The sequence below is a fragment of the Myiozetetes cayanensis genome, unplaced genomic scaffold (genome assembly GCF_022539395.1).
Source record: "Myiozetetes cayanensis isolate MyiCay16 unplaced genomic scaffold, myiCay2020 scf22, whole genome shotgun sequence".
Lineage (NCBI taxonomy): Eukaryota > Metazoa > Chordata > Aves > Passeriformes > Tyrannidae > Myiozetetes > Myiozetetes cayanensis.
The window spans coordinates 6,983,404-7,007,655 of NW_026087434.1; the positions used below are offsets into that span (position 1 = coordinate 6,983,404).

Here is a 24,252-nt window from a genome sequence, read left to right on the forward strand (position 1 = left end):
CTCTGGTGAGGGAAGGAGGGGGCAGAAACCTCTGTCCTTATGGATTATTTGACTATGTTCGAGTTACCGAACAGCATCATGTAAAAGAGTCCTTGGGAGAGGGAGAAGAGCAGCTGACATCAGTAGAAAGTAATTTTTCTCATCTGACAAAGCCAGGGGGTGCTCCACAATGGGGCAGATAATCAGGGAGAACATTTGGGATGTGAGATTTGCTTGTTTCAGCAAGGACTGAGTGGTGGAGGTTACACAGAGGAGTGACCTCCTTTTAGTTCACCTAAAGACATAGCAAGTACAGATTTCCCAGTACTGCTGTGTGGAACTGCACCCTTTGGTGACCTAGTCCCTCTTTCAGAGGTGTCCAAATGACCAGGGAGCAAAGTCCCATTGGTTTTCAGTTTTAAAGACAAGTATAATAAAGTCTTTAAAAATATAGACTCACATGCAGGGGGTTCAGTGCTGTGAGATCACAGGGAGCAAGAGCCTATAAACCCTCTGTAAACTGAGCTGCAAGGCCTGGGATTGCAGGGGGGGAGGAGTAGCTGTGCCTTCAGCCACTTGGCAGCCGCAGCCTGCAGAGACAACACAGCCACAGAGACACACTTGCTATGTTTATTGCATGCAGAATGACCCAGCGAGAAAACACTCTGGCTCTCCCCCCTTTCTGAGCATAACCACGTTCAGCCTACAGTGGAGTTCTCACAGCCAACCCCTCTTTGGTGTCACAGCAGCACCCGGGGGATTGCAGGGACCCTCCGTGTCAGGCCCATGGTAGCGCCGTCTCCTGTGCAGGGCTGAGCTGTGGGGGAAGCAGGTAGCTAAGAGAGAAGAGTGTGCAGCCCTAAATGCTCGATGCTCCGTTCCTGTGATCGCTGCTGCCTCCGTGGGGAGAGGTGTTTTGCAGGGATGAACTCCTGAAGGAACCAGCCCCAGTACATTCAATGCCTGAACCGTGAGAGCCTGGGGGAGCGGCTCGCCTGGTGGTACCGCTGATACCCCTCGGAGGCGGCCGGGAGCAGCAGGAGGTGGCTCAGAGAATCCTTCTGGCAGAGGGCCATGGCCTCCTTGTAATTTATCTTCTCCTTAGTGACAGGGTCGATGAGATCTTTCTCGTAGTTGGACTCATCCTGGAGCCTGTTGGCCAGGTTGCTGGTTATCATCCCGGTCTGGACAGCTTCCAGCACAGGGATGCGACCGGTTTTCTTGGGATCAATGAGCCCTCCAGTTAGATGCTGGACTTGCAGGTAGGGGAAAGCACTGTCCTTGGTCATCCAGCCCTTCTGAACAGCTTCCCCCACAGACAGCCTTCTCTTGGTCACCGGGTCCTCAATCCCCGTGAAAGCTTTCTGGGCATTGAGCAGTCTCTGCATGTAGGTCCTGTCAATCAGCCCCCTCTCAATCGCCTTATGGACAGAGAACCTGTCCCGAGAAATGAGGTCTATGATGCCCCCCGTGGCAGCCTGGGCTTCCAGCAGCTTCTGAGCTGTCATGGGATCGAGCAGCTTCTTCGCAAGAGCAGTTTTGACACTATACTTGGTGTCAGTGGTGGTGTCATACACCCCGGCGATGGGGGACGTGTCATCACCTATGCCCTTCTGTGAGGCTGGGGGGAAGAAGGTTTGGGTTTGGTGGGTGGTGGGTGATGTGAGCGGGGATTTGGAGATGATGGAGCCAATCGAGAGGGACGAGGGAGGCTTGGTCTCCCCAGCCACCAGCAAGGCAAATTCAGAGATGGGAATCTTGCCATCCCGGTACAGCTGGTACTCCTCCTTTGTGATCCTCCTCAGCCTCAGTGCATCATCGATGGAATACTGCTTCCCACTTTTCTTGTCAAGGAGAAGTGAGACTTCCCCATTTGGGCCCAGGGTGGTGACTTCCTCCCAGTCACACTCCAGCTCCTGCAGCTGGATGTACTGGCCTCTGTCTATGATACCTCGCTTATAGGCCTCGTAAGGGGACATGTCCTTCCCTGTCTCGGGGTCCAAGATAGAGATCTTGGTGGAGAGGTTTGTCTCTCTCATCTGGGTCTCGTGATTGATTTCTTCCCGGTTGACCTTTGACTGGAGTTCCCGAATTAACCTCTCCTTGTTGTAGATCTGGTCCTTCTCCCTAAGGATGTCTGCCTCCAGCAGGGAAAACTCATGTTCCCGCTGCTTCTTCTTCTGCCTGTCACTCTCAGTCCGCTGGTTGAGCAGTTTGGACTCTTCCCGAAGGAAAAGGACTTTCTGCTGCTTCTGCCTCTCCAGCTCCCGCAGTTCACTCTCCAAGCTGGCTCTCTCCTGGATGGCCAGGTTCCTGGCCTTCTGCAGCTCTGTCTCTTCGCGAGCCCAAGTCCTCTTCATGCCTTCAGCTCTCTCGATCTTATCCCTAAGCCGCCGTACCTCCTCTTCTGCCTTTTGCTTGGCTCCTCTCTCCCTGCTCAGCAGCTCCCAGATCCGTGCACGTTCGCTCTCCAGCGCTCTGTCCTTTTCCACTCGAATCACCTCTTTGTAGATGGTCTTCTCCTGGGATTTTGTTTTCTGCAGGACATCAACCTGCACCTGCAGGTTCTTGCATTCTCTCTGCAAGCTCAGCACCTCCATCTTCTCCCGGTCCAGCTCCAAGCGCAGGTTGCTGGCAGACTGTTCCAGGACTGGATCCTTCTCCAGCTTCACCACTTCTTCCATGATGATCTTCTCTTGCACTGGGGCCGGGCTCTCCTCCAGCTCCTTTATTCTCAGTGTAATTTGTCTCATCTCCTTCTCCAGCGCAAGCCTCTTGCTTCGATCCTCCTGAAAGGTGAGCAGCTTCTCTTGCTCCTCCACCAGCACACGAACCTGCTGCACGTCGCGTTCCAGGCGGCGCCTGTTGCTCACCTCCTCATCCAGACTCCGTCTCAGCCTGCTGTGCTCGTCTCGGAGCTTTGGGTCCTTTTGTGTCAGTATCACCTCTTGAACAACTACCTTCTCCTCTGGTTTCCTCCTCTCCAGGAGCATGTATTTGTTCTGCAAGTCATAGATTGCATCCTCTGCAGCTCTCCTCTTCTGAGACATGTTACGCACCTCTTGACGCAGGCGATCGGCTTCCTTTTCCAAGAGTGGATCGTTCTCGTATCGGATGACTTCCTTGTTGACCAGCTTGGTTTCCACCTTGGATCTCTCCCTCCTCCACTCATCCCTTTCACCCTGCAGCCTAATGAGCTGCTCTTGGGTCCTGCCATTGGTGTTCACCAGCTCATTGAGCTGCTCCTTCAGCCTGTCAATTTCTCTAAGAATCTCTGGGCTCTTTTCATGTTTCACCACCTCCTCTATGACCTCCTTGAACTCCACCACTGGTTTCTGTGACCTGAGGACATTCAGCTCTGCTAAGGCCTCTTCCACTTCACTGTCAACCTTTGTCCTTTTCAGAGTGACTTCCTGCAGCTCCCTTTTCAGCTGTGCAATCTGCCGCTCCGTTTCAGGATCCACCAGGAAAATCTCATTGACCCTCTCTTTCACCTCTACCCTCGGTTTTTGCTTCTCTGCGATGCTGTACTGGCTCTGCAGCTCTCCCAGCTCACCCGTAAGCATCAAGTTCTTGTTCCTCTCTTCTTCAATCAGAGTTTTAAGCTTGGAAGTCTCTTTCAGTAACTCTGGGTCCTGCTCTACCTGCTTCACCTCCTTAACAATAATTTTGGGTTCTGCCGTTTCAATTAGTCTTTCTACCTCCTCAATCTTGTTCTTCACTCTCTCTATTGCCTCTTCCACCGACTTCCTCTTGAAGGATTCCTCATCAATTTGCAGCTGCAGGGTCCTAACAGACTTCAGCATTTCTGGGTTTTTCTCCAGTTTGATCAGCTCCTTCACCACCACTTTCTCTCGGATATTGGGCTGCTTTCGCTCCAGCATGTGCAGCTCCCTTTTAAGCTGCTCAAGTTGGGAAGCAGCAGCCAAGCTTTCCTCCTGGAGACGTTTGATCTCCTGACGAAGGCTGGCTGCTTCGCCTTCCAGGCTTGGATCCTTCTCAATTTTTGTGATCTCTTTGGTGAGGAGCTGGGCAGGAGCAACCTTCTTCTCGCTCTCCATCTGGGCAAGTTTACGGCTCATCACTTCAATATCTCCTTGAAGGCTCTGCCTTTTCTTGCCTTCCTCTTCAATTTGCTTCACCAGCTTAGAGAGGTTACTCTCCACCTGTGGGTCTCTGTAATATTCTATCACCTCCTTTTCTTCCACTCTTTCAACAGGCTTCTGAGTCTTCAACATCAGCAGCTTGTTTCTGTGTTCCTCCAGGTCCTCTTCAATCCTGGAAACTTTCCTCCTTTCCTCCTCCAGCTGCGATTTCAACCCCTCAGATTCCCGGCTGGTTGCGACTTTGTTTTCAGATTTCTGGGTTTGCCCACGTACAGCTTCAATGCCCTCATGCACTTCCTTCTGTGAGGGAGAAACCAAAAAGAATTTTAAGAAAAAAAAAGAAAAAAGGCAGGGAAACTGAGTCTTGTAGGGTGGCACAGAGACCTTTTAAATGCCATGGTGTGGTGGGAGAAAGAACTGGCACACAATCCCCAGGGAGTCTCCAAATAAGGCTGTTTGTAAATGGAAAATGAGGATGCACTCCCATCATTTCAAGCAGCTGACTTGGTGCATCTTGCCCTTGTTTTGGAGGTGCTGCAGCAGCTCACAGAGGTGCTTTGTGCTGCCATGTGTCTGCAGCTGAGGGAGAGTAACACGGCCAGGCCCCCAGTTTAATCTCTTGTCCTTCCTGAGCACCTTCCTGAGCACACTGAAAGTCATCCAGACCAGAGGCCTTTCCTATAGATGGTTCAAACCCTAGAAAGGTCTAAAAATCCTATTGCTTTGAAGTGTCTCCAGAAGGCTGTGAGCACTGAATTCCAGCCACATCCACAAACAAATCTGAAATTCTCAGCCTGTGAATGTTGATTAGATATAGCTGAGGACAGGCCTTAAGAGCACTAATCTTTTTCCTAGCGTACAGTGCAGCTTTAGGAAAGAGCTGAGGGCCCACACAGTGAGAGAGTCACAGCCTAAGATCAGTGTCAGTAAACTGTGATTACTTGTGGTCTTTTTCTCAGAGGGTTTTCATTCCTGTCCTTCCTCACACTTGGAATGTGAAGACTCAGGAAGGGGGAACCCCAGGCTGAGCAGATTTGAACCCCCAACCTAGAGTACCCCAACCTTGCTGTGAGCTGGTACCTTCTCAACAATCTTCTTGGCAAACTCCAGCCGGCTCAGCTGTTGTTTATTTTCTGCTGCCAGCTCCATGTAGAGCTTGGTTACATCATTTTCCTGAAAAAGAAACAGCAGTGAGAACCTTGTCCCCTCACCCTGACACAGCTCTGTTGGATGGGACACTCCCCCACCCCTCCTTTCACCTGGATGCACTTGGTGTACTGAACAATTTCGGGGATTAGTGTCTCCACATCTGGGGTGTAACTGGGAGCAGCACAGAGGAGCTCTGGCTCCTTCCTGCCCTCACACACCTACCCTGCAGGTTTTATCTTCACACACAACATGGTAAGGAGGCAGCACCAGCAATCACAAGGCACAACCCTAATTCTGAACCTCACGTGCTGCTTTCCCCCATAGACAGAGAGATCCCTGCTGACTTTGGGATTTGACCATGATCATCTGTGGCTGTAAGAGCAGATTAAGGCCTTGCAGAGGACACCAGGGCAGGGGTAAGTAGATAAACAATGGTTTCCATGCCCTCATCTTAACATTTTACCTGGGCCTGGATGCTTTCCTGCAGGGGGGTCACACGCAGCCTCTTTGCAGCAGAGTCGGTCAGCGAAGGGTCCAGAGAAGAGCTGTATTTGCCTGCTTCGAGTTCATAGTCCTGCCCAGAGCAGAAACAGGAGAATCAGGTGGGATCTCTCATGTGAGACACTAAGGGAGTGATAAACGTGAAAACCCAGCCATACATTGAGCGTGGACTGCACGTTCCGGGACAGTCTGACCACGGCGTTCTTCTCGGGCTCCTTGCTTTCAATCTCCTCCACCAGCCTCTGCAGGAGACACACGGGGTGTTAGGGACAGGTTGAAATACAGCAACACAGTGACACTTCTGCAACCTAGAGAATTAGCTCAGCTGAGGGAATGATGGGAACAGGAAGATATTTAGGAAGAGTCTCCAAGGCTTTAGAGGATCTCAGCAGCACTATCACTTGCCCAGGACCTGCTACACTGATTTATCACATATGACATAAATAGCAGCCACCACAGAGACCTCATCATCTGAACTACTGAGCTTAGGATCTGCTAAAGGAGAGAAAGATGCAGGACCCAGTGCAACATCTCAGCCCAAGGTACAATCTTTCAGGATTGTAGATGCACCAGCTGTCGGCTGCAATCACAGTTATTCACTGTGACAGGGGGAGCACTCATCCAGGAGCTGATGGTACAATGTTTTATGCAAGCAAATTCCCACATCCCTGTAATGTTACAGGTTATGATGCTTGCCCTGGAACACACCTTCTGTGCCTGCAGCTTGTAGTTGATCTGGCTTGGCCCATCGGTGGTCTTCACTTGGTGCTTGGGTAGGTTGTTCATCCAGAACATCAGGTTCTCGTTGGAGTTTTGGAACTGCTGGTAGGTGAGGCTGATGTTTCTGAGGGTCTTCTCTCTGCACAGCATAGAGGTGAACAGGAACATTAAGGGGAAGGGCAAAGATTCATTTGCAAGTTCCTAAAAAGACGCTATGGTGAGAATGTCACCACAACACACACCACGGTAACAAAAAACAATGGAGTGACAGCTGATCCCTGAGTGGGGAGCATAACTGTGCACATCAGGTTTGCTACTGCAGCAGGAACACTACTTGGGAGATGAGAGAAGGAAAAAGGCAGGCAACCAGCAGCAATCCCTGGGAGAAGTGTCAAAAAGAGTCTCTGAGTAAGGTCCCTGTGTCAGGCAGAGGCCAGTAGTCAAAAACTGTCTTATCTCAGGTATCTGGAAGCTCAAAGCCTGTGCTGTGCACAGGAAGGTGGCAACTACACAGTAGGACAGACCCAGTCCTCAGTATTACAGGCTAGCGATCAGGATCAGAGCTCCTGCAGTCAAGGGAGGTTTAGGTTGGATATCAGAAAAAGGTTTGTCACCCAGAGGGTGGCTGGGCACTGAACAGGCTCCCCAGGGCAGTGGTCACAGGACCAAGGCTGACAGAGCTCAAGGAGCGTTTGGATGACACTCTAAGGCACAGAGTGTGGTTCTTAGGGATGGTCCTGCACAGAGCCAGGAGTTGGACTCGACGACCCTTGTGGGTCCCTTCCAACTCGGCATATTCCGTGATTCTGTGACTGACTAAGACTGGTCCATGTCAGCCAAGAGGAGCAGAGATGACCCCACAGCCCCTCACCGCTGATCCAGCTGGTCTGCAATGGCGTGGTAGCGATCGTTGAGGAGCTGCACCTCCCGCTTCTGCCGGGGCAGGTCGGGACAGAACTCCTGGAAGTTGTTCTGCACGGCACTGCAGCTGTGCTCGGCATCCTTGAGCCCGCGGTTCAGCTTCAGCACACAGTCCTCTTGGGCCACCAGGTCCCGCCTCATCTTCTGCAGGGGGAGAAAAGAGACATCTCCAGGTTTGCAGCAGTCAGTGCACCAGCCAAACACCCTCCTTAACATGTCATGACTTGGGGGCTGGTCAGGCTTTCCAAGGAACGTGCAAGGTAGAAGAGGTGGAGCAGTGAGTCTTACTTGGTAAACAATGTGGGAAGCAAGGTGGGCTGAACAGTGGGTGGAGCAGCATGAAGAAGCTTTGGAAAGGTAAAAAAGGGTCCCTGTGAGTGTTAAGGATGGAGCAGGAAGATTGGAAGCAGGAAAGATTAGGGATGAGCGTGAGGCAGAGCAACAGAGATTAGATGCTAAGGGGGTCATCATTTTAGGGACTCAAAGGTAACCTGAGAGTGACAGAGCTTTTTGCTAGCCAGTGAAAGCAGGTCAGCCTGCAATACCAACATTAAACCTTCAAGGAACAAGTCCTTAAAAAGGCTTCATCTCTGGCACCTCGAGGTGCTCAAATTAGAAAAGTCCAGCTCCTCCCACCGTTGCTACCTGAGCTCAGAGATGTCCCTTCCTCAGCGAAGAGCCTGATGTTCCCCTACCTGCAGGTCATTGGCCCGATCCTGCAGGGCATTGGGGGACGCAGGAATGATGCCATCCTGAGCCAGCTTGGCCTCAAACGTGCTGACAATCTTGTCTGTGTTCTCAATCTGAGTCTCCAGGTTGAGGGCAGCCTTGGCCCTGGGAAAGGGGAAAACAAGAGGACAAGGTTAGCTACAGGAGACCCCATTCTTCTCCTTTGCTCTGATTTTGTGTGTTGAAGCTCATTTAACATTGGAGCTTCTGCTACATGGCAGAGAGGAGAACAAGCACTGGGCACTCACAATCCTGTAGTGCCCAGAAGTCAGATATGTTGCATTTTCACAACAACAGAGCTAGGACACACACTCATTGTGGTGGATTTTCCACAGTGGGGGGTTCTGAGCACAAGACATACACAGAAACTCTTCCAGAGGTCGCTTTGGTGATGGATAGGAGGTTTTCAACCTGTGCTGGACCTCAACCAACACCCATGCAGACTAAAAGCATTTTCTGCCATACTTCTGTGTCGACACCTTTGTGCAAGGACTTCCTTCCCTCATCCCCACCAGGCCTTGCCACCATCACTCACTTCTCATTGTACAGGCTGGAGAGCATATTGACATCATTGTATTTGCTCCTGAGGGCGTTCAGCATGACAGGGAGCTGGGAAGCCGAGGTGCTGGTGGGTTTCTTGGAAAGGTAGGTCTCACACTCCTTCTGCAAGGCATCCTTGGCTGCCCCCAGGTTCTCCAGTTTCTTTGTTGTTTCCTGGCACATCAGATGGGAGCAGAGTCACCCAACACAGTCATAACAGTGCTGCAGTGGAAACTTGTCTCCCCCAGGGGCGGATTTGGCTGTGGGGCTCAGGGTGTGGCACCCCTCTCATAAGGAGCTGCCCCCTGGGGCACAGCCCCATCCAGACTGTGGCTGTCTGGCAGTGGCAGGGTGTGGGAAAGAGATGGAAAAAACCTGCCTGCCTGAGCCCATCCTTCTTATTCAGCCAGGGCTGAATAAATACCCACAGATGAAGATGTAACAAGCTGAGCTGCTACAGACCCAGACCTTATCCCAGAGGAAAGAGGAGGGCTCCAGGGCACTGCCTCTTTTCCTGTGCCACTGACATCTACCAGTCTGTACTTCCCATCAGGTGAACCAAAGCTGGTCCTTGGATTAATTCCCTCTATCCCTTAATTTTTTTGCTACAGGCTTGAGAGTGCAGGGTGACAGCGTCCCCATGACCAGGCTGAGGACTGACTTCCCAAGAACTGTACCACAGCTCTGAAACAAACGTACAGATTGGTAGAGAGCAAAGGGAAGGACCTGCACTTCCCGAGGGTTCGGCTTAACCTGTCCCATTTTAAGGGTTCAAGGCAGCCTGAAAACCTTGCAACTGCAGCATGGTTTTCTTCTGTGAAGCACCAGCTGTCATCTCCCATGTAATTTCTGTGCCAACCTGCTTTGGGCCAAGGACACAGAGCCACCAAATTCCTCCTGCTCCAACTCACCTGCTGCTGTTTGATCCTCCTGGCAAGGTCATCTGTGGGGTCATTGTAGTTCACAGGAGACCTCACTCGGTTCAAGACCTCCTTCTCTACCTGAACCAGGTCCTTGCCAACACGATCCAGGCTGCTGAGGAGCCGGTCAGCTTGGGGATCATCCTGGACTGCTGGAGGGCTCCTGGGCAGAGCTGCAGCGAGACACAGCTTAAATTAATCCCCAGCTTTTAGCTCTGCCCTGGCCAGCCAGAGCCCAAGTCCAAAGGAGGGACAAAGACAGCCAAGTGCTGCCATGCAGACACATCCCTGCTCAGCTTTGCTGGGAGCCTTTGAACTACAGCTGTGGGAATAACACAGCTAGGCAGGGGTTGGGATTTAGCCCTGGCTGCCTGCTTATTCCACAGCCCCCAGCTAGGGAAGAGAACTGCCAGGCACCCAGATTACAAAGCAGGTTTAATTAAGGTTTCTGGATAGGCACATCACCCTGCAACCCTAAATGCCCTGCAGCTGTTGATGGAGCTGGAGGTCAATCACTGAGTTTTGAGAAGGGCAACAGATTTTCAGTGAATTGCTGATATCACACAGCGAGTCCTTGGCAGCACCAGGAGTCAGGCTATCCTTTGGCTGTTCTTTTCCACTGAGCAGAAAGCAACCTCCCACAGGGACTTGTGTGTGTACTGCAGGTACCTCTGCCCATCCTGGGTGGGTGCTTTGCTTCCAGTCTGCTTTGGGAGCTCTGGGAGGGAGGTGCTGGCTTTGGAGAGGGCTGGCCTATCCAGCTGACAAACCTTTCTGGCTGGGCTGGACCTGCTCCTTTTGGCTGCGTCTCAGGGTGCTCTGAACCGCCGCTCGCTTCTCCTTCACCGTGTTCAGTTCCCCTTCCAGCCTGTGAGCAGAGAGGAGCATCCTCAGCCAGCAGGATGGGACACAGCCCTGAGCACACCCCAAGAGAGGCCTGCATGGCAGCAGCTCCATGGCTCCTGCTGGGAAGGTGTCCCCAAAGGCAGGGGAAGGTGCCCCCAAAGGCAGGGGAAGGTGTCCCCAAAGGCAGGGGCAGTCTGGGAGCCTGCAGCCTGTTGTAACTCAGAGACATCCCTTAGGAAAGGGAAGAACAGCAAAAGCAGCTGGTTGGCTTGAGCAGCTGACTTCTGCTAATGGAGCCAGTGTTTCCAGCTCTCAGCAGAAGCTGTCAAAGCTGGAAATTGATTTCATACGGTTGCAGGACTTTGCAGCTTCACAGAAAGGGAGTACGAGGAGCTGTTGCTGTGGGTGCTGCACTAGAAATGGCAAGTCTCAATCGAAAGGATGGTTCCTGTCTAATGAAACTAGAGCTGGGATCTGTAAAACTGGAAGGACCAAAAAGCATCTCTGGGAGAGAAAAGCCTAATGGAACTGGGAGGAGGAGAACCAGAAAAGAGCAGGCTAGTTCTGATCCCTGCTATGGACTTCTCCAACTAAACACTGTGTGCTAAAGCCTGTAATTCCCAGCTTGCCTGGCTGCTGTCAGACAAGGGCTGTCTGTGGGGCCAGGACACAGCTCCATGAAGAGAACTAAATTTCTGTTTTAAAGCACACGTGAAACCCATAAATCCAAAGGACTCAGTAATCTGGAATGTGTGAAGAGGGGTAGGCACTGAGGAAGGGCAACACAATGCAGCAGCCTTGCCTGTTGTGACGGAGGACCCAAGCTCCCACCACCGGCATGCCCACGTAGCTCTGAGTGGGTGCTGTGGCCTTTCCACAGCCTTTGAGCTGCACTGATCTATCCAAAGACCCGGGGACATGACTAAAAAGGTAATGCCAACCTCCCTGCACCACCACCCTGCCCTGTGGGAACGGCAGGAGCTGACGGAGCAGGCAGGAGGCAAAACTACACGGTGGTTCAAGGAGCATTTCTCAGTCTCCAGCTGGGGCTGGCTGAGAGGAGATACCACAGATAACTCTGTCCTGTTTGGCAAGTCCCAAGCTCCAGACTGATTCTGCAGTGAATTTAGTCAGACCCATGCAGGTCACATGTTTGGGTGAAGAAATCAAGCCTGACTGCCAGAAAACTCTTTGACAGTGAGGTCCGCGCAGTGTGCAGGGCTGTTGAGGAATGGCAGGAACCTGGATAAGGTACCTCTCCAGGAGAGATTTCATACTAGATAGTCATGAGTCCTGTCCCCAGCTGCCACTTCCCTGCAGGTGAGGTGGTCAGGCTGGTTATGACCTAAGGGTGAGTCCAAATGTCTCTCTGGGTCAGGCTCTCTGCTGCAGACTCACCTATTGACCTTGTCTATGGACTCAGGGTCAGGTGGAGGGATGGAGAAGCAAGCAGAAGGTGCCTCCTGGACCACACCAGTGCTGCTCTGCACCACCCACATCTCAGGGTTGCTGTTGTCCTTCAGGGTGTACTTGTCCCCTCTGGTCAGCTGCACCTGGGACAGAGACACAAAACCCAGTGAAAGGCTTGGCTTTCTGGCACTAGGATGGTTCCTCCCACCTCAGAGCCAAGATCTGGAGCAACCAAAGAAGAATCCAGCTCCCTGCTTCTTCTGAGGGTGCTGCCAGTCAAGCCCTCACCTCCCCAGCATCCCAGTCACAGAGGGTGTCCAGGGTGAGGGGCTGAGAGGGACGTGTCCTGCGCAGTTTCAGGGGGCTGATCTCTTTGCTCCTTCTCTTCAGGTCAGCGATGCTCTTCTCTGCCTGCTTCAACACCTTCTCCTCGCTCTGGACAAAACAGGGAAGACAGTGATTGTGACCAGGCTTGGATGAGAAGGAAGGGGAGGGTCACACTACAGTGAGTATGCTGGGACCAGCTGTCCACCCTTGTAGAGTAGTCAGGAGTTTCTAATTTCTTGATCCCTCCTGTCCCTCCTTCCCCTTTTCACTATCAACACTCTCCTCAGTTTCCTTCACTCACGGCAGATCTGCCTTTGAAGGCACAGCCTGAGTTAACCTTAGGTGAACCCACACTGTTGTATTAAATTTCCTGAAGAAGTTTTCTTTTTCAGAAATGGGACAGAGGCCTACCAAGAGGTGGCTGCATTCCAGTGTCAGAAAGTACCGAGATCCAAGCACCTCTTGAGAGTGAAATGTGTTGCATGCTTGGGAAGGTACCATGTTGAACGTGTCCCTTCCCTCTCTCCCGGGCAAATGTTCCCTTCTTATCAGCATCTCGCCCCTGAGGTCAGATTTCTTTATTCCCTCCCTTGCCTTTGGCTCATGGGAGTGCTGAGGAGATGGGAGGACCTTTCCCTTCTGCTTGGGTGCCAGTGGCTCACACTCTGTGGGCCCCCTAATCCAAGGGTCTCATATTAAGGACAGCACAAGGCTCCTCCCTGCACTTCTCCTTCACTCTGATAGTGACCTGGGGCCTGGCTGTGTGTCACTGATGGGGACAGTGCTGTCCCAGGGGTCACTGCCCTGCAGTTTGGGATGCAGGGACTCAGCACTCAGAGCACAGTATTGCCGTGGGCTTCCCCCTCCCTAGCACAGAGCTGGGTGAGCTGTCCCCAGAGGGTCATTTACCCACCTCTTCCCCTTCCCCACTGTTATTTACTGGGGAAGTTACAACTTTGGATTCACCCCTTAGGTCTGGTTGGTGCCACCAGCCCTGAGGATCTCACCTCCAGCTGAAGCAGCAGATCTGACACCACCCCAGGGCTGTCTTTGTTGAACTTGCTGTATTTGGTGTCCAGCTCAGAGCTCATCTTCCTCAGGGAGCGGCTCACAGCCTCGGCATCATCCTGGAACTGGAGGTGTGGGTAGGAAAACAGTCAGGCATGGGAGGACTTTACTACCTCCAACTCTAGTGGGGTCTCTCAGTTCCCAGCATCTCTCAAAAGATTTGAGGGGTTGCCCTGACTAGGTACCAGCAGAGGATCTCTCATCCTCAGCCCTCTGCTTTCTCTCTTCCCAGCCTGCCCACTCTGGCCTGACCTGCAGAACCATGGCCCATGAATTTGCTTTTTACCTTCTTATAGCTCTCCACGCTTTTCAGTTGGCTCTCCTGGCAAATGCAGAGATTCAGGAAGTTCTGCCACTCGTTCTTCAAGGCTTCCTGGTGAGCCTGTGGTGGGACAGAGCACAGCTCAGTGGGCTCCAGCTGGTCCTACCTCCCCCAGCACTGGTCTGCTTTCCCCAAAGTCCCAGAGATCAGAGGAAGAGCAGAGACAAAGCTGTGCCCAGGCAGTGCCTGACACTGAGCCTGGGTGAGGACACTCCTTGACAAGGACCTGGCTGAGACACAGCAGCCACCATTCCCCAAGGGGTCTCAGCCCTAGTGGTGCTGAGGGCTGAGAGCCCACCTCAGCCTGACACTGCCTCTGCAGGCTTGGAAATACAACCTGGGCAGCTGAGAGCTGGTTTCACCTGGGAGAAGTCACACCATGTGACAGCTGGAGCTTCCCAGCAGCACCAACATGTCTGAGCACCCGGGCAGGAGCTGGTCCCAGCACACAGATGGTGGCCACCATCTCCTGGAGATTTTGAAAGGGGTGAAGACCCTGCACTGCCCTCAGCTTCCCCATAAGGTTGGAACAGGCAGAAAGGTGCTGCAGTACAGCCAGTGCAGTGTGGGAGGAAAGAAACCCAGCTCCAGGTTTTTGATGCACAGACACTCTGGTTCTCTTAGGGTTTGGGAAGAGACCCCCTCTCCCTACCTGGATAGGCTTGATGGCTGGGTGCTTCAGCTCAATCATCCTGTCCCCATCATCCTGAAGGTTGTTCACAAGCTCCTCCTGGCTGAGCAGCTCATTGGACTTGAAATCCTGGAGGGGAAAAGAAACTTCATGATCTTGGGAGCATGAAAGGAGCACAGAGAGCACCAAACCCCAGCGTAACAGAGATAAGGCTCCCAAAGCACAGGCACACTTGTTTGTTTGTTTTTTAAAACCAGAAAGGACTAGGCAAAGCTAAAACAAATTAGACACACTTGGGCCTCAGAAGGCATCAGGGCATTCATTCAAAGAGCGTTTTCCTAGGCAATTATCCCTCTATTCTTCCTGATCCCAGCACGTAGCAGTCACTGGGTTCTGTATGTTGGCCATTGAAGCTGATGTGATGCTGAGTCCTTTCCTTCTCTCTGCCTCACTGACAGCTCTCTAACATACAATCCCACATCCCAGCTCAGGGGACTGGCAGGGACACACGGAGTGGCTCATCCCTAATTCCTGAACAGATCCAGAGAATCTCTTCTACCTCTGTTTCGGTGCCCAGGGAAAGCCCCAGGCTCAGGGCTGGTGGAGGATGTCCAGGAGGCTGGGATCCATCCTGCAAACCTCCCATGCCAGGACCTGCTGCCACCTCCCAAAGCTCACCTCGTACTCCCGACGCACACTCTGCACATCCATCATTTGGTCACTCCAGTCCTGCTTCAGGATCTTGGTCTGCTGCTCTGTCAGGTAGCCCAGCTCCTTGGTGCAGCCCTGGAGGTGGTGGTAGAGGCTGCCCAGGCTCTGCCCTCGCCAGATGGAGGCTTTCTGCCCACACACACGGGAGAAAGATAATGTTGGTGCTCAGCCTGGGGAGCCCCTTTCCCCTCCTCCTGCTCCCCAGGACCCCACTCCTGCTGCACATCCACCAGGAGATGCCCAGAGACCTCAGTGAGAAATCTGCCACCGCTGACTCTTATCTGATGGGGCTGCCATTCCCCTTCCCTCCTCACAGACAGGATATGTTTGTCTAACCAGAATCCCGAGTGTGGGCTGGTGCCTGGGGCACTCTCAGAGCTGGCCCAGCTCTGCTGTATTTCTCACAAATCCCATTTTCAACATGAAACCTTCACAGGCCCAGCTGGCTAAAACCAGGACCTTCTTCCCAGCCACCTCATTTGCTCCTGCTGCTCATTTCCTCTCTGGAGCCCTTGTTAGGGATCAGGTTGAGCCTCAGCATTTGCAATCCTGGTTGGGAACAGCGTGTGGGCTGGGATGGGTTTCCTGCTGCCTCTGTATCCCTGCTCATGGACACACCTGGGCAGCTCCAGATCCATGACCCATGAAGAGAAGAGACACAGATCTCACTGACAGCATTGCCCTGAGGGCAGGAAGAGGGATCTCGATTCACACCCATCCCAAGCTGGGAAGGAAATGAGGAAAGAAGAAGAGGGACATGACTTCACTGTGCAAGCCCAGAGGTAGCTCCTGCTCTGAGCTGGGCATTCCCTGTCCATCAGGGGTGGTGTTACTCTGCTGTATGACCCCATCTGCACAGAAAACCACCGAGAAGCTTACCAGCAAGTCCTTGTACTGGCTTTTTAAATCTGCCACATCCTGGGTTACAGCACAGCACAGCCCAGGCCAAGGTGGGAGGGGGAAAGAAAAAAAGAGAGAGAAAAAAAAGCTGTTATCAAAACATGTGATAGATGCTGATGAGCTGATTTATGGAATGCGCTTTAGAAACCATCCAAGAATCACCTCCCTGGCCCCTGAATGGCTCCATCTGTCCCAGCTCAGGCCCCCCATGCCCTCTGCAAAACAAAGGTGTGAACATTCACCCTGCAGAGGAGCAGATGGGACATGGGCCTGAGTGAAGCAACAGGAGCAAGGAGGGGAGGGAAGGTGCCTCACCCCTGAACGGAGGTTCTTGATCTGCAGCCCGTAGGCTTCGATCTCCTTCTGCAGGATGTTGTGCTCAGCTATTTGCTTCTCCAGCTCTGACATGCCGGGGCCGTACTGTCCTGCATTGACTTGTTTCTGTGCAAAAGGAATTAGGCAGAGATGAAACCAAAAGGCTTTATTTCCAGGAGAAACCCCAGTGAGTGCTGGCAGGGCATGAAAAGATCTGGAATCTGATATCGCACTGGGAGGAAGGGAAGGGATCTTGTTTTTTTCCTGTGACTGCTGTTGGTTGCCTTTTAACCAGCCATACACAGGGGCAAAGATAACCAGGGCATATAACCCTGGTGTAGAAACCTCAGCTGCACCAGCTCTCTGCCTATGGGGACATGAATTGGAGGCACTTGGTTACCACCCAGCTTTCAAGGGAATGCAGTCTGGGCACTCCAAATACCCAGACCTCACAGTGTGAAACTCTTGAGTGAAAACTCAAGGGCTGTCAAGTCCTAGGAGACATCACCTTCTTCATCCTTTCCTCTCACAGCAGGGCTCTCCACCTGATCCCTTCTGGTAGCTCTTAGTCTGAAGGGGTCAATCCAGAGGGTTCTAAGAGGTAGGAGGAGACTCTTTCTTCCACCCAGAGCAACTGAATTATTTCCACCACCCTGCAACATCCCTGCTGAGCACAGAGTTTGGAGATGCATCCAAAGCCAGCTGCTGTTACCATCTTTTGTTCCAGAATCCTGGCCCAGTCCACCCTGGGCCCCACGTCGGGGACGTTCAGCTGCTCGTAGAGGGCCCGGTACTCCGCACACAGCTGCGTCACACGCTCGTGGAGCTGCTGGATGCTGCCAAGGGGAAAGGACACATGTCCCTGTGTCAGCTGGGAAGGGGGACAGCCAAAGTGGCGTTTGTGGAGCCCAGATTTCACTTGCAAGACCCGGGTTACTTTGCTGTCCCTTTGTGGCACCAGCCTCCTTCAGCAGTGGAGGAACTTGTCTTGCTGTTCTCTGTCTCCAGGGATGTCTCAGGAATTACAGACCAGGAGGATGCTGCAGGGACATCAGGGCTGTCCCTTCCCAGCTAGAAAACAACCCTTCCCTCCTGCTTTCCACCTAAAAGTGCTGGAATTGAAGGGAAGCAAAGCACCAGAAGCCAACTGAAGCTCTTCTCCCATTCCAACACCCGTGTTTGACTCTGTACTTGCCTGAAGCAAAGGCATTTGTTTTAGGAAATGCAGAAGAAAAGGGGATTTGCCCTGAGAGTGGGGCCACATTTTAGCTCTGTGTTTTTCTGGTGCCTTTTACAAGAGCTCCCAAAAGACTGGGGCCTCTTGGGCAATCACCCTGGCAGCCCCCACACCACTATCTTTATACTATATTGGCAGAAGCCCTGATTTAAGGTTAAACTCTGTAGGAAGAAGAGTGGCAACAACTCAAGGCAATGACGGGGGCTCAGTCTGTATCCTTAGGGCATTCCCAATTGCTCAGTGCCCCCATCACATCAGTCCCCCCACTGCACTCACTCTTTCTCTATCTCAGTAGCCTGTGGGTGTTTCAGCCGCTTGGCACGATCCACATCCAGGAAGAGATCCTTCAGCAGGGTCTCTGCTTCCTTCAGGTTCCTGGCATTCTCTGTCTGGAACTCAAAAGCCTTGTTCTTCTGCTGATTGCTGGAATCCTGGAGGCCAGGGGAGACAGAGCAAAACAGCCTGGTTGGACCAGAAAGACCTCACAACACCTTCCTTGGCCAATGCAGCGGTTCTGGATCCTCAACAGGTCAGCCACAGAGGATCCCTGGTAAAAAGGTTCAGCTGAGAAGCCCAGGCCAGCTCAGCTGCTATTCCAGTGTCCCTCCCACCCAGGGACTGGTGTGGGTCAGACTGGCTGCCTCTGGGGCTGCTGGGAGGCACAGGGCTGTGCTGCCACAGGTGAGACAGCCTTGGCTGTTGGAAGCATGAGGCTGGAATCTGGGAGGCCCTGGGATGCAGCCCCAGGGGCTGGGAGGCTCTGTGGGGTGTCTGTTCCTCCCCAGCCTCGAGTCAGCCCCCAAACCCGCAGCAGCACGCACAGAGCAGACACCTGCCCTGTCATCCCAGACACTGCATTTCGAGGCACAGACTTTCATCTTCCCACCGCCCTCTGCCACAGCTCACCTGCCTGAGCCTGGACTGTGTCTCCAGGATGTCCTTCTCCACCTGGTCGGCGTTGGTCTGCATGCGGGAGATGAGCACGGCCAGCTCATTTGTGGAGGACCTGAGGGAGGGAACAGCAGAGCAGAGATGGGAGGTGAAGGCACCTCCCACCCTCTTCATCACTGCCCAGGACCTGCCCCAGGTGTGGTCCTTCAGGCCTTTCCCCATATCCTCCTGGTCTCCGAGGAGAGGATATGAGCTGTGGCCAAGGGCACAGACACACCCGGGCTGTTGATGCCTGGCTGGTGCCTTCAGCCAAGAGAAGGTAAGAGCTGGTGTGTTTAGGGGGAGCAGGTTTTCACACCACGCAGCTCATCTGCACAACTCCCAGCTGCAGATGCCCAAAAGTTCATGTGGATTCAAAAAGCATTGGAGGCAAATAAAAAAAACAAACAAACTTAAAAAACTTAAAAGAAAAAAACACCCAACAGGGCTCCCAAAGGTACTGGCACCACATCTGGGCTGGGAAGACCTGAAGCCACAGACGGCTGGAGGCCAGGAGAGCACCCTGCAGAGGCAGCACAACATGCTCACCCTGTTTGGAGACACTTCCTTGGGTGCCTGCCCTTGGCTGGTGGCAGAGGTGGCCATTCAGCCTGACCCAGAGCTGCCATCCTTTGTTCCACGGGAAGTGCTCCACAGTTGGGCCCACTGAGTCACTGGAGAGCCCAGTGCCACCCCAGGGTTGGGCTGCAGAGGACACAGACTTGCACCCTCTGGCTGCTGCACAGGCTGTTGCATTTGTGCTGTTTTCAGAGCTTGGGGAATAGCACAAAGCTGAGTCAGGGGAGGTTTAGGTTGGGGATCCGGAAAAGATTTTTCACCCAGAGGGTGGTTGAGCACTGGGACAGGCTCCCTAGGGCAGTGGGCACAGCACCAAGCCTGTCTGTGTTTAAGAAGCATTTGGACAACGCTCTCAGGCACATGGTGGTGTTGTTGGGATGTCCTGTGCAGGACCAGGAGTTGGACTCGATGATCCTGAAGGGTCCCTTCCAACTCAGGGTATTCTGTGGTTCTACAACTCTAATTTCCCAAGGCCATTGCACACCTGCCAGCTCTCCTGGCCCCAGTGAGGCTTCACTGAAGGTTCCCAACACACCATTCCCTATTTCCAGTCCCCCCAGCACCATCACACAGCCAGTGGTGCCATCACAGCCCTTACTCCATCACCAGGACTGGGAATGAGCCCTGCTGAAACAGCTGGATCCAAAGCCTGCAGCAAGGAACGGGATGGCTCCCAGAGCTCCCTGCAGACAGGGAAGCACAAACCTTGGTACCACCATTGTCCCCATTGTCCTCTTGTTTCCAACAGCATCTGCCCTTGGGGACAGAGCCGGCCCTGCCCTGCAGGCAGGGAGAGCACGGTGTGGGCAGAGGCAGGAGGGTGTGGAGCACTGACATCATGAGAGCCCTTGGAATGCTGCTGATGGGACAAAGTTCAGTGAGGCTACGTGTCAATGCTGGGGTCTGAGACCAGGAGGAAAGAGTTTGAGCAGCAGCACTGGGATGTTGCACAGGGGTCACGGGGGGACACTTCTTCAGGGCAGGTCAGTGCCTCTCTGGTGGAAGAAGAAGGTGGGAGAAAGGTGATGTCCTGCAGCAGAGCCACCACATCTGCCCTAGAGCCATTTGCTTTCCTTCCAGGTCCCTGAATCCAGCAAAGGACAGAGGGAAGTGGTTCCCTTAATGGCTCTGCCATTGCTCCAGCTCCTCAGTGTGGCTCCAGCTGTTCCACAGCTCATTCCAAAGGCTGGGGCAGATGTTGGGATGCTCATTTATTACAGCCCCAAGTGACTGTAAGGTGCCAGTGAGCGTCATGGTCACCCCAAGCCAAGCACTCAGATGCCACAGCTCCTGTTTTGAGTGAGCCCAGCCCCCTCTGACCGTAGCCTGTGTAACTCCAGCAGAGGCCCAGCCCCAGCACTCCTGCTCACAGCATCCTCCTGTCCCCTTTCTCCACCTCCTCCCTTGTTTTTGATTTCCCAAGAGGGCGGCAGCAGCTCTCAGCTGCCCTGGGGGATTTTGGATGGCAGCATCTCCCGGCCATGCCTCAGCTTTCCTGCCTGGAATGCAGCGAGCAAAATAAACAGGGAGTGCTGTGCTCCAGCAAGGCCCCTTCTACAGGATCTGATTCCAGGGATCACAGAGGCAAAGAACCCAAGCAGAGCATTCATCATCATCATCATCACCACCATCCAAGCATTGTCTGCTACAACCTGTCTTTTACAGCCCGCACAGAGCCAGGATTTGGTCCCTGTGAGCCTGAGCGTGCAGAGGGACGGAAGCTCTCGGAGGTCCCCCCTCCCCAGGAGGTTACACAATCTCCCACTCATCCCTGACACGCCTGGAATGAGGTGGTGTCCCATGAGCAAACACTCGAGCACCACCCAGATTTCCTGCCCGGGCTCTCTGTGCAGGGAGGAGAGTGTGAGTCACGGGCTGGGCTGGCTGCTGTCCCAGGGGATGGATGCAGCTGTCCCAGGGGATGGATGCAGCTGTCCCAGGGGATGGATGCAGCTGTCCCAGGGGATGGATGCAGCTGTCCCAGGGGATGGACACTTCTCCCCTGGGCAGGGAGAGCATCGTCCCCCAAGAGGTCTGACCAAATTCAGCTCCAGCTTGGGAAGAGTGGGAATGGGGTGTCCAATCTGAGCCCATCCCAGTCTGCCATGTGACTGTGGATTCCTCTGTGCCATTCCAGGAGGGCAGAAGTGAGGATCCATCCTTCCCAGGGAAGGTAGATCCCCAACAAAATCCTGCTTATTCCTGCTGGTACCCCCTTTCTGGCTGAAGGAAACACCAGGACATCCCATCTCTTGGTTTACAGGGCTGGACACAGGAACCAGCTTTGTTCAGGCTGAGCCACAAGAAAAGTATGGACTGAAGAGGTGTGAGAAACCTCCCAGTCATGGGGACTGAGCCCATCCCAGCCTGACCTGCAAGGGGCACCTGAGGTTAGAGACCAGGATGCTGCTGCAAAAACACTTCCTGGAGAGCATCAGGAGCAGAAGGGATCTGCCCTGTGCTGAGTGTGAGCTTCTCCTGCCCGTACAAACACCCATCCACTCAGCCTGCAGTGAGTGGTGCATCACCACCCTTCCTCAGGGTGGCCCCTCACCTCAGCCCTGCTGCTCCTGGGCAGGAGCCCTCACTCAACCCAGCTGGGCCCTACATTTCAGGATGAACATTCTGACACTGGGGCTGCACAGAGGCAGCCTGGCATCAGGTGGGATACAAGGAATCAAGAGAGGTCATGTTGGGCACCCCTCAGGCCCAGCTCCCTGCACAGTGCATGGTACAGCCACAGCCCGGGGATGGCAAAGCTCAGCACAGCTCCTCCTGCTCCTCCTCCTCCAGAGCCAGGGCAGCCTCCTCCCTCGGGCTATCTCATGCCTGGGAGAGGCAGAGCACTGTTATTATCGTTATTAATTGGTTCATTTCTCATACCACTTTCTGCCTCCTGGACAGTCCAGCCGCACACAAGGGACAGCGTCACCGAGCAGGGGCAGGACTGTCCCCCCCTCCTGGTCCCTCCTGCCAGGGCACATTTGGGCAGGACCACAGCACCCACCTGCTGCAGTCCCTGACCCCTCCATCCCTTCCTCACCCAGAGCTGGGTCTGTTCTCCCTGACGTGCACAAGTCCTTGCACATTTTGATCTGCCAGCAGGTCACAGCACAGCACCACTGACCCCCTGCCAGTGCTGGGTTAGTGCCTGAGCCTGTGTCCCTCAGGGTCCACCCTGCTCTAGACTGAGCAGGCAGAAGTAGGAGGAGGCAGTGGCAAAAGCAGCAATCCCAGGAGATGATTAAACCAGGATGTGACTTCCCATCCACCTCCAAAACCACCCACAGCCTTTGTTAAAATCACACCCAGGCAGCCAGTCCAGCCAGATCCAATCCAATTCCACCTTCACATGAGTTTTCCCTTTCAGCCCTGCAGTGCCTCCTCCTAGAGCAGGGCACATCCAGGATGCTCCCTGGGGACAAACCTCCCCTTGCTGCTGCCTCCCTGGGATGCATCCACCAAACAGAGGTGGGAAAGGACCCTGAGAGCTGGGATGCTCAGCACCATCATCCCAAGGGCCGAGACAAGGTACCTCTGCAGGGGTCCAATCACTAATTGTGAGCCCCAGAGACAGGGAACCTCAGCTGCTGCAAGGTTCTGGCCTTGGGGCCACCAAGAGCAGCCTTGGGCCACCAACATTTTCTCAGGGCCATCTGCAGAGCGTGTGCTGGCAGCTGCTCCTGAGACAACTCATCCACCTTCATTTTCTCAACTACTTTGGGAGCTGACCAAGCCCCAGGCCATGGCCAAGCAAATTAGGCTGTGTCTGATGGTTGGTGCCTCCTAAAACAAGCACAACTAGCTCAGTAATTGCTGCACTCCCGGCTCCAGCCTCCGTCCTGCACAGGGAAGAGGTGTGAGATCTCGCTGGGATGCAACTCCAGTTATCCCAAGAGGCTCATGGTGGGGGAGAACCTGGCCCAGACCCTCTGCAGCATGGCAGGGGCTGCAGGGAGCTGACACGAGAAATCCCCAGCCTGCTTTGGGAGAGATGGATAGATTGCACTAGCAAGGCTAAAAACCCAGAGCCTGACACAGCTCCAGGGCTGCTGGGGAGATGGCTCACTGCTGCCAGGCCCCAGCAAAGGCTTGGTGTTCAGAGAGCCCCCAGAGCTGCCTTCAAGACAAGTCTGTGAGTGCTCAGCTCCACTGAAGCATCCTAGGGCAGGGGTCCAGCTCCTGACACACACCCAGGGCAACCCCAGCCTCTGTAGGGGCCACCTTCTCCCCAGGTCCTGCTGCCCTGCCCAGCAGCCCCAGCCACCCCCCTCCTCAGTGGCTGTTTGCTGACCTGGGGTTTGGACCCCCAAACCAGAGCAGTTGGGTGCCAGCACCGTGTTGTGACCACCCAGGTGTCCACACACACCCCACACACCCCACTCTGGACGCTGGTGGTGGTCCCAGGAGAGGGGGCCAGCAGACCCCTCTCCCTGCAGGTCCCCTCCTCTTCAGCACAAACCCCCTTGCATGTCCTCAGCCTCCACCCCTGGCAGGGCACAGGGATTCCCACAGGATCAGTCCACCAACACCACGGACTGCAAAATTGCTGGGGAAGGTGGGAAATAACCCCGAGTTAACAACAGCAGCTGGAGGGAGGGATGAGCACTCTCTCTGCAAGAGCACCCTCCCAGAAGCATCCCAGTCCCATCACATATCTCACTCCCCAGAGCTTCAGGAATCTCCTCACAGAACAGTTTGGGTTAGAAAGGACCTTTAAGATCACCCAGTTCCAAGCCCCTGCCATGGGAGGGACACTTCCCACCAGACCAGGTTGCTCCAAGCAGGTCCAAAAGAGGCAAACTCAGCGATCTGCCCTGCAGAGACCCAGCCTGTCCCCAGGATGGGTCAGAACAAACCCTCTCCTCCACCTGAGCAGCACCAGACTGAGCATCCTCTCCAGGGATCCCAGGGCAGCGTCACACCAACCCCACGGACCCAGTGAATCCCGGGATCTCGGACCCCAGGCTGGGCTCTGCTTCACCACCGAGCAGATCTCGCTCCACCCAAGCACAGGGGTTGTGTTTATCCTCCCTCCTGCGCAAAAGGGGCTTTTTGCACCTCCCTGCTCAATGATCGCCGCTCTGAGCACATCCTCAGGCACTGGGGCTGCACAGGCACTTCTGGGAGGGAGCACAAAGCCCCCCAAAGACAAGGGCAAAGGCTGGGGCAGCAAGTTTTGGCATCAGCTCCCAGCGAGATCAAACCTTCTGCTGCTCCACAAAGAGGGATAGTTACTAGGGTGACTTCGGAAACACGGATCACTCACTCATCCCTCATCTTCCCCCAGGGCCGCAGGATGGGGAGAGAGAGCGAGAGGAGAGGGGTCACACTTACTTGCTGGGCTTGGCAGGGGAGCCTCTGCTGGGGGAACTTCTGCTCGGGGAGCCTTTGCCCACCCCCTTGAACAT

At 54.0% G+C, this 24,252-nt stretch overlaps 1 protein-coding gene across 1 annotated transcript; it reads right to left on the reverse strand.

Annotated features, from left to right (window-relative positions):
- Positions 1-701: 701 nt before the first annotated feature.
- EVPL (envoplakin) lies at positions 702-24,252 on the reverse strand. Its single transcript, XM_050319628.1, has 22 exons — positions 24,179-24,252; positions 18,239-18,338; positions 17,609-17,763; positions 16,808-16,931; positions 16,096-16,221; positions 15,760-15,798; positions 14,848-15,009; positions 14,191-14,298; positions 13,503-13,598; positions 13,156-13,281; positions 12,110-12,256; positions 11,810-11,964; positions 10,336-10,433; positions 9,557-9,738; positions 8,641-8,819; positions 8,072-8,210; positions 7,327-7,520; positions 6,444-6,594; positions 5,894-5,977; positions 5,698-5,808; positions 5,166-5,258; positions 702-4,385 (listed from the first exon to the last, which is right to left on the reverse strand). Exons 1-22 carry the CDS (start codon positions 24,250-24,252, stop codon positions 936-938), a joined length of 6,093 nt encoding a protein of 2,030 aa, XP_050175585.1. The 3' UTR covers positions 702-935.

Excerpts from the sequence above, each read along its gene's own strand:
- EVPL (XM_050319628.1), bottom strand. The coding sequence starts at position 24,252 with ATGTTCAAGGGGGTGGGCAAAGGCTCCCCGAGCAGAAGTTCCCCCAGC. Across the intron at positions 15,010-15,759 it reads GCCAGTACAAGGACTTGCTG|AAAGCCTCCATCTGGCGAGG; the intron begins GTAAGCTTCTCG and ends GTGTGTGGGCAG. Across the intron at positions 4,386-5,165 it reads CCAAGAAGATTGTTGAGAAG|AAGGAAGTGCATGAGGGCAT; the intron begins GTACCAGCTCAC and ends TCTCCCTCACAG.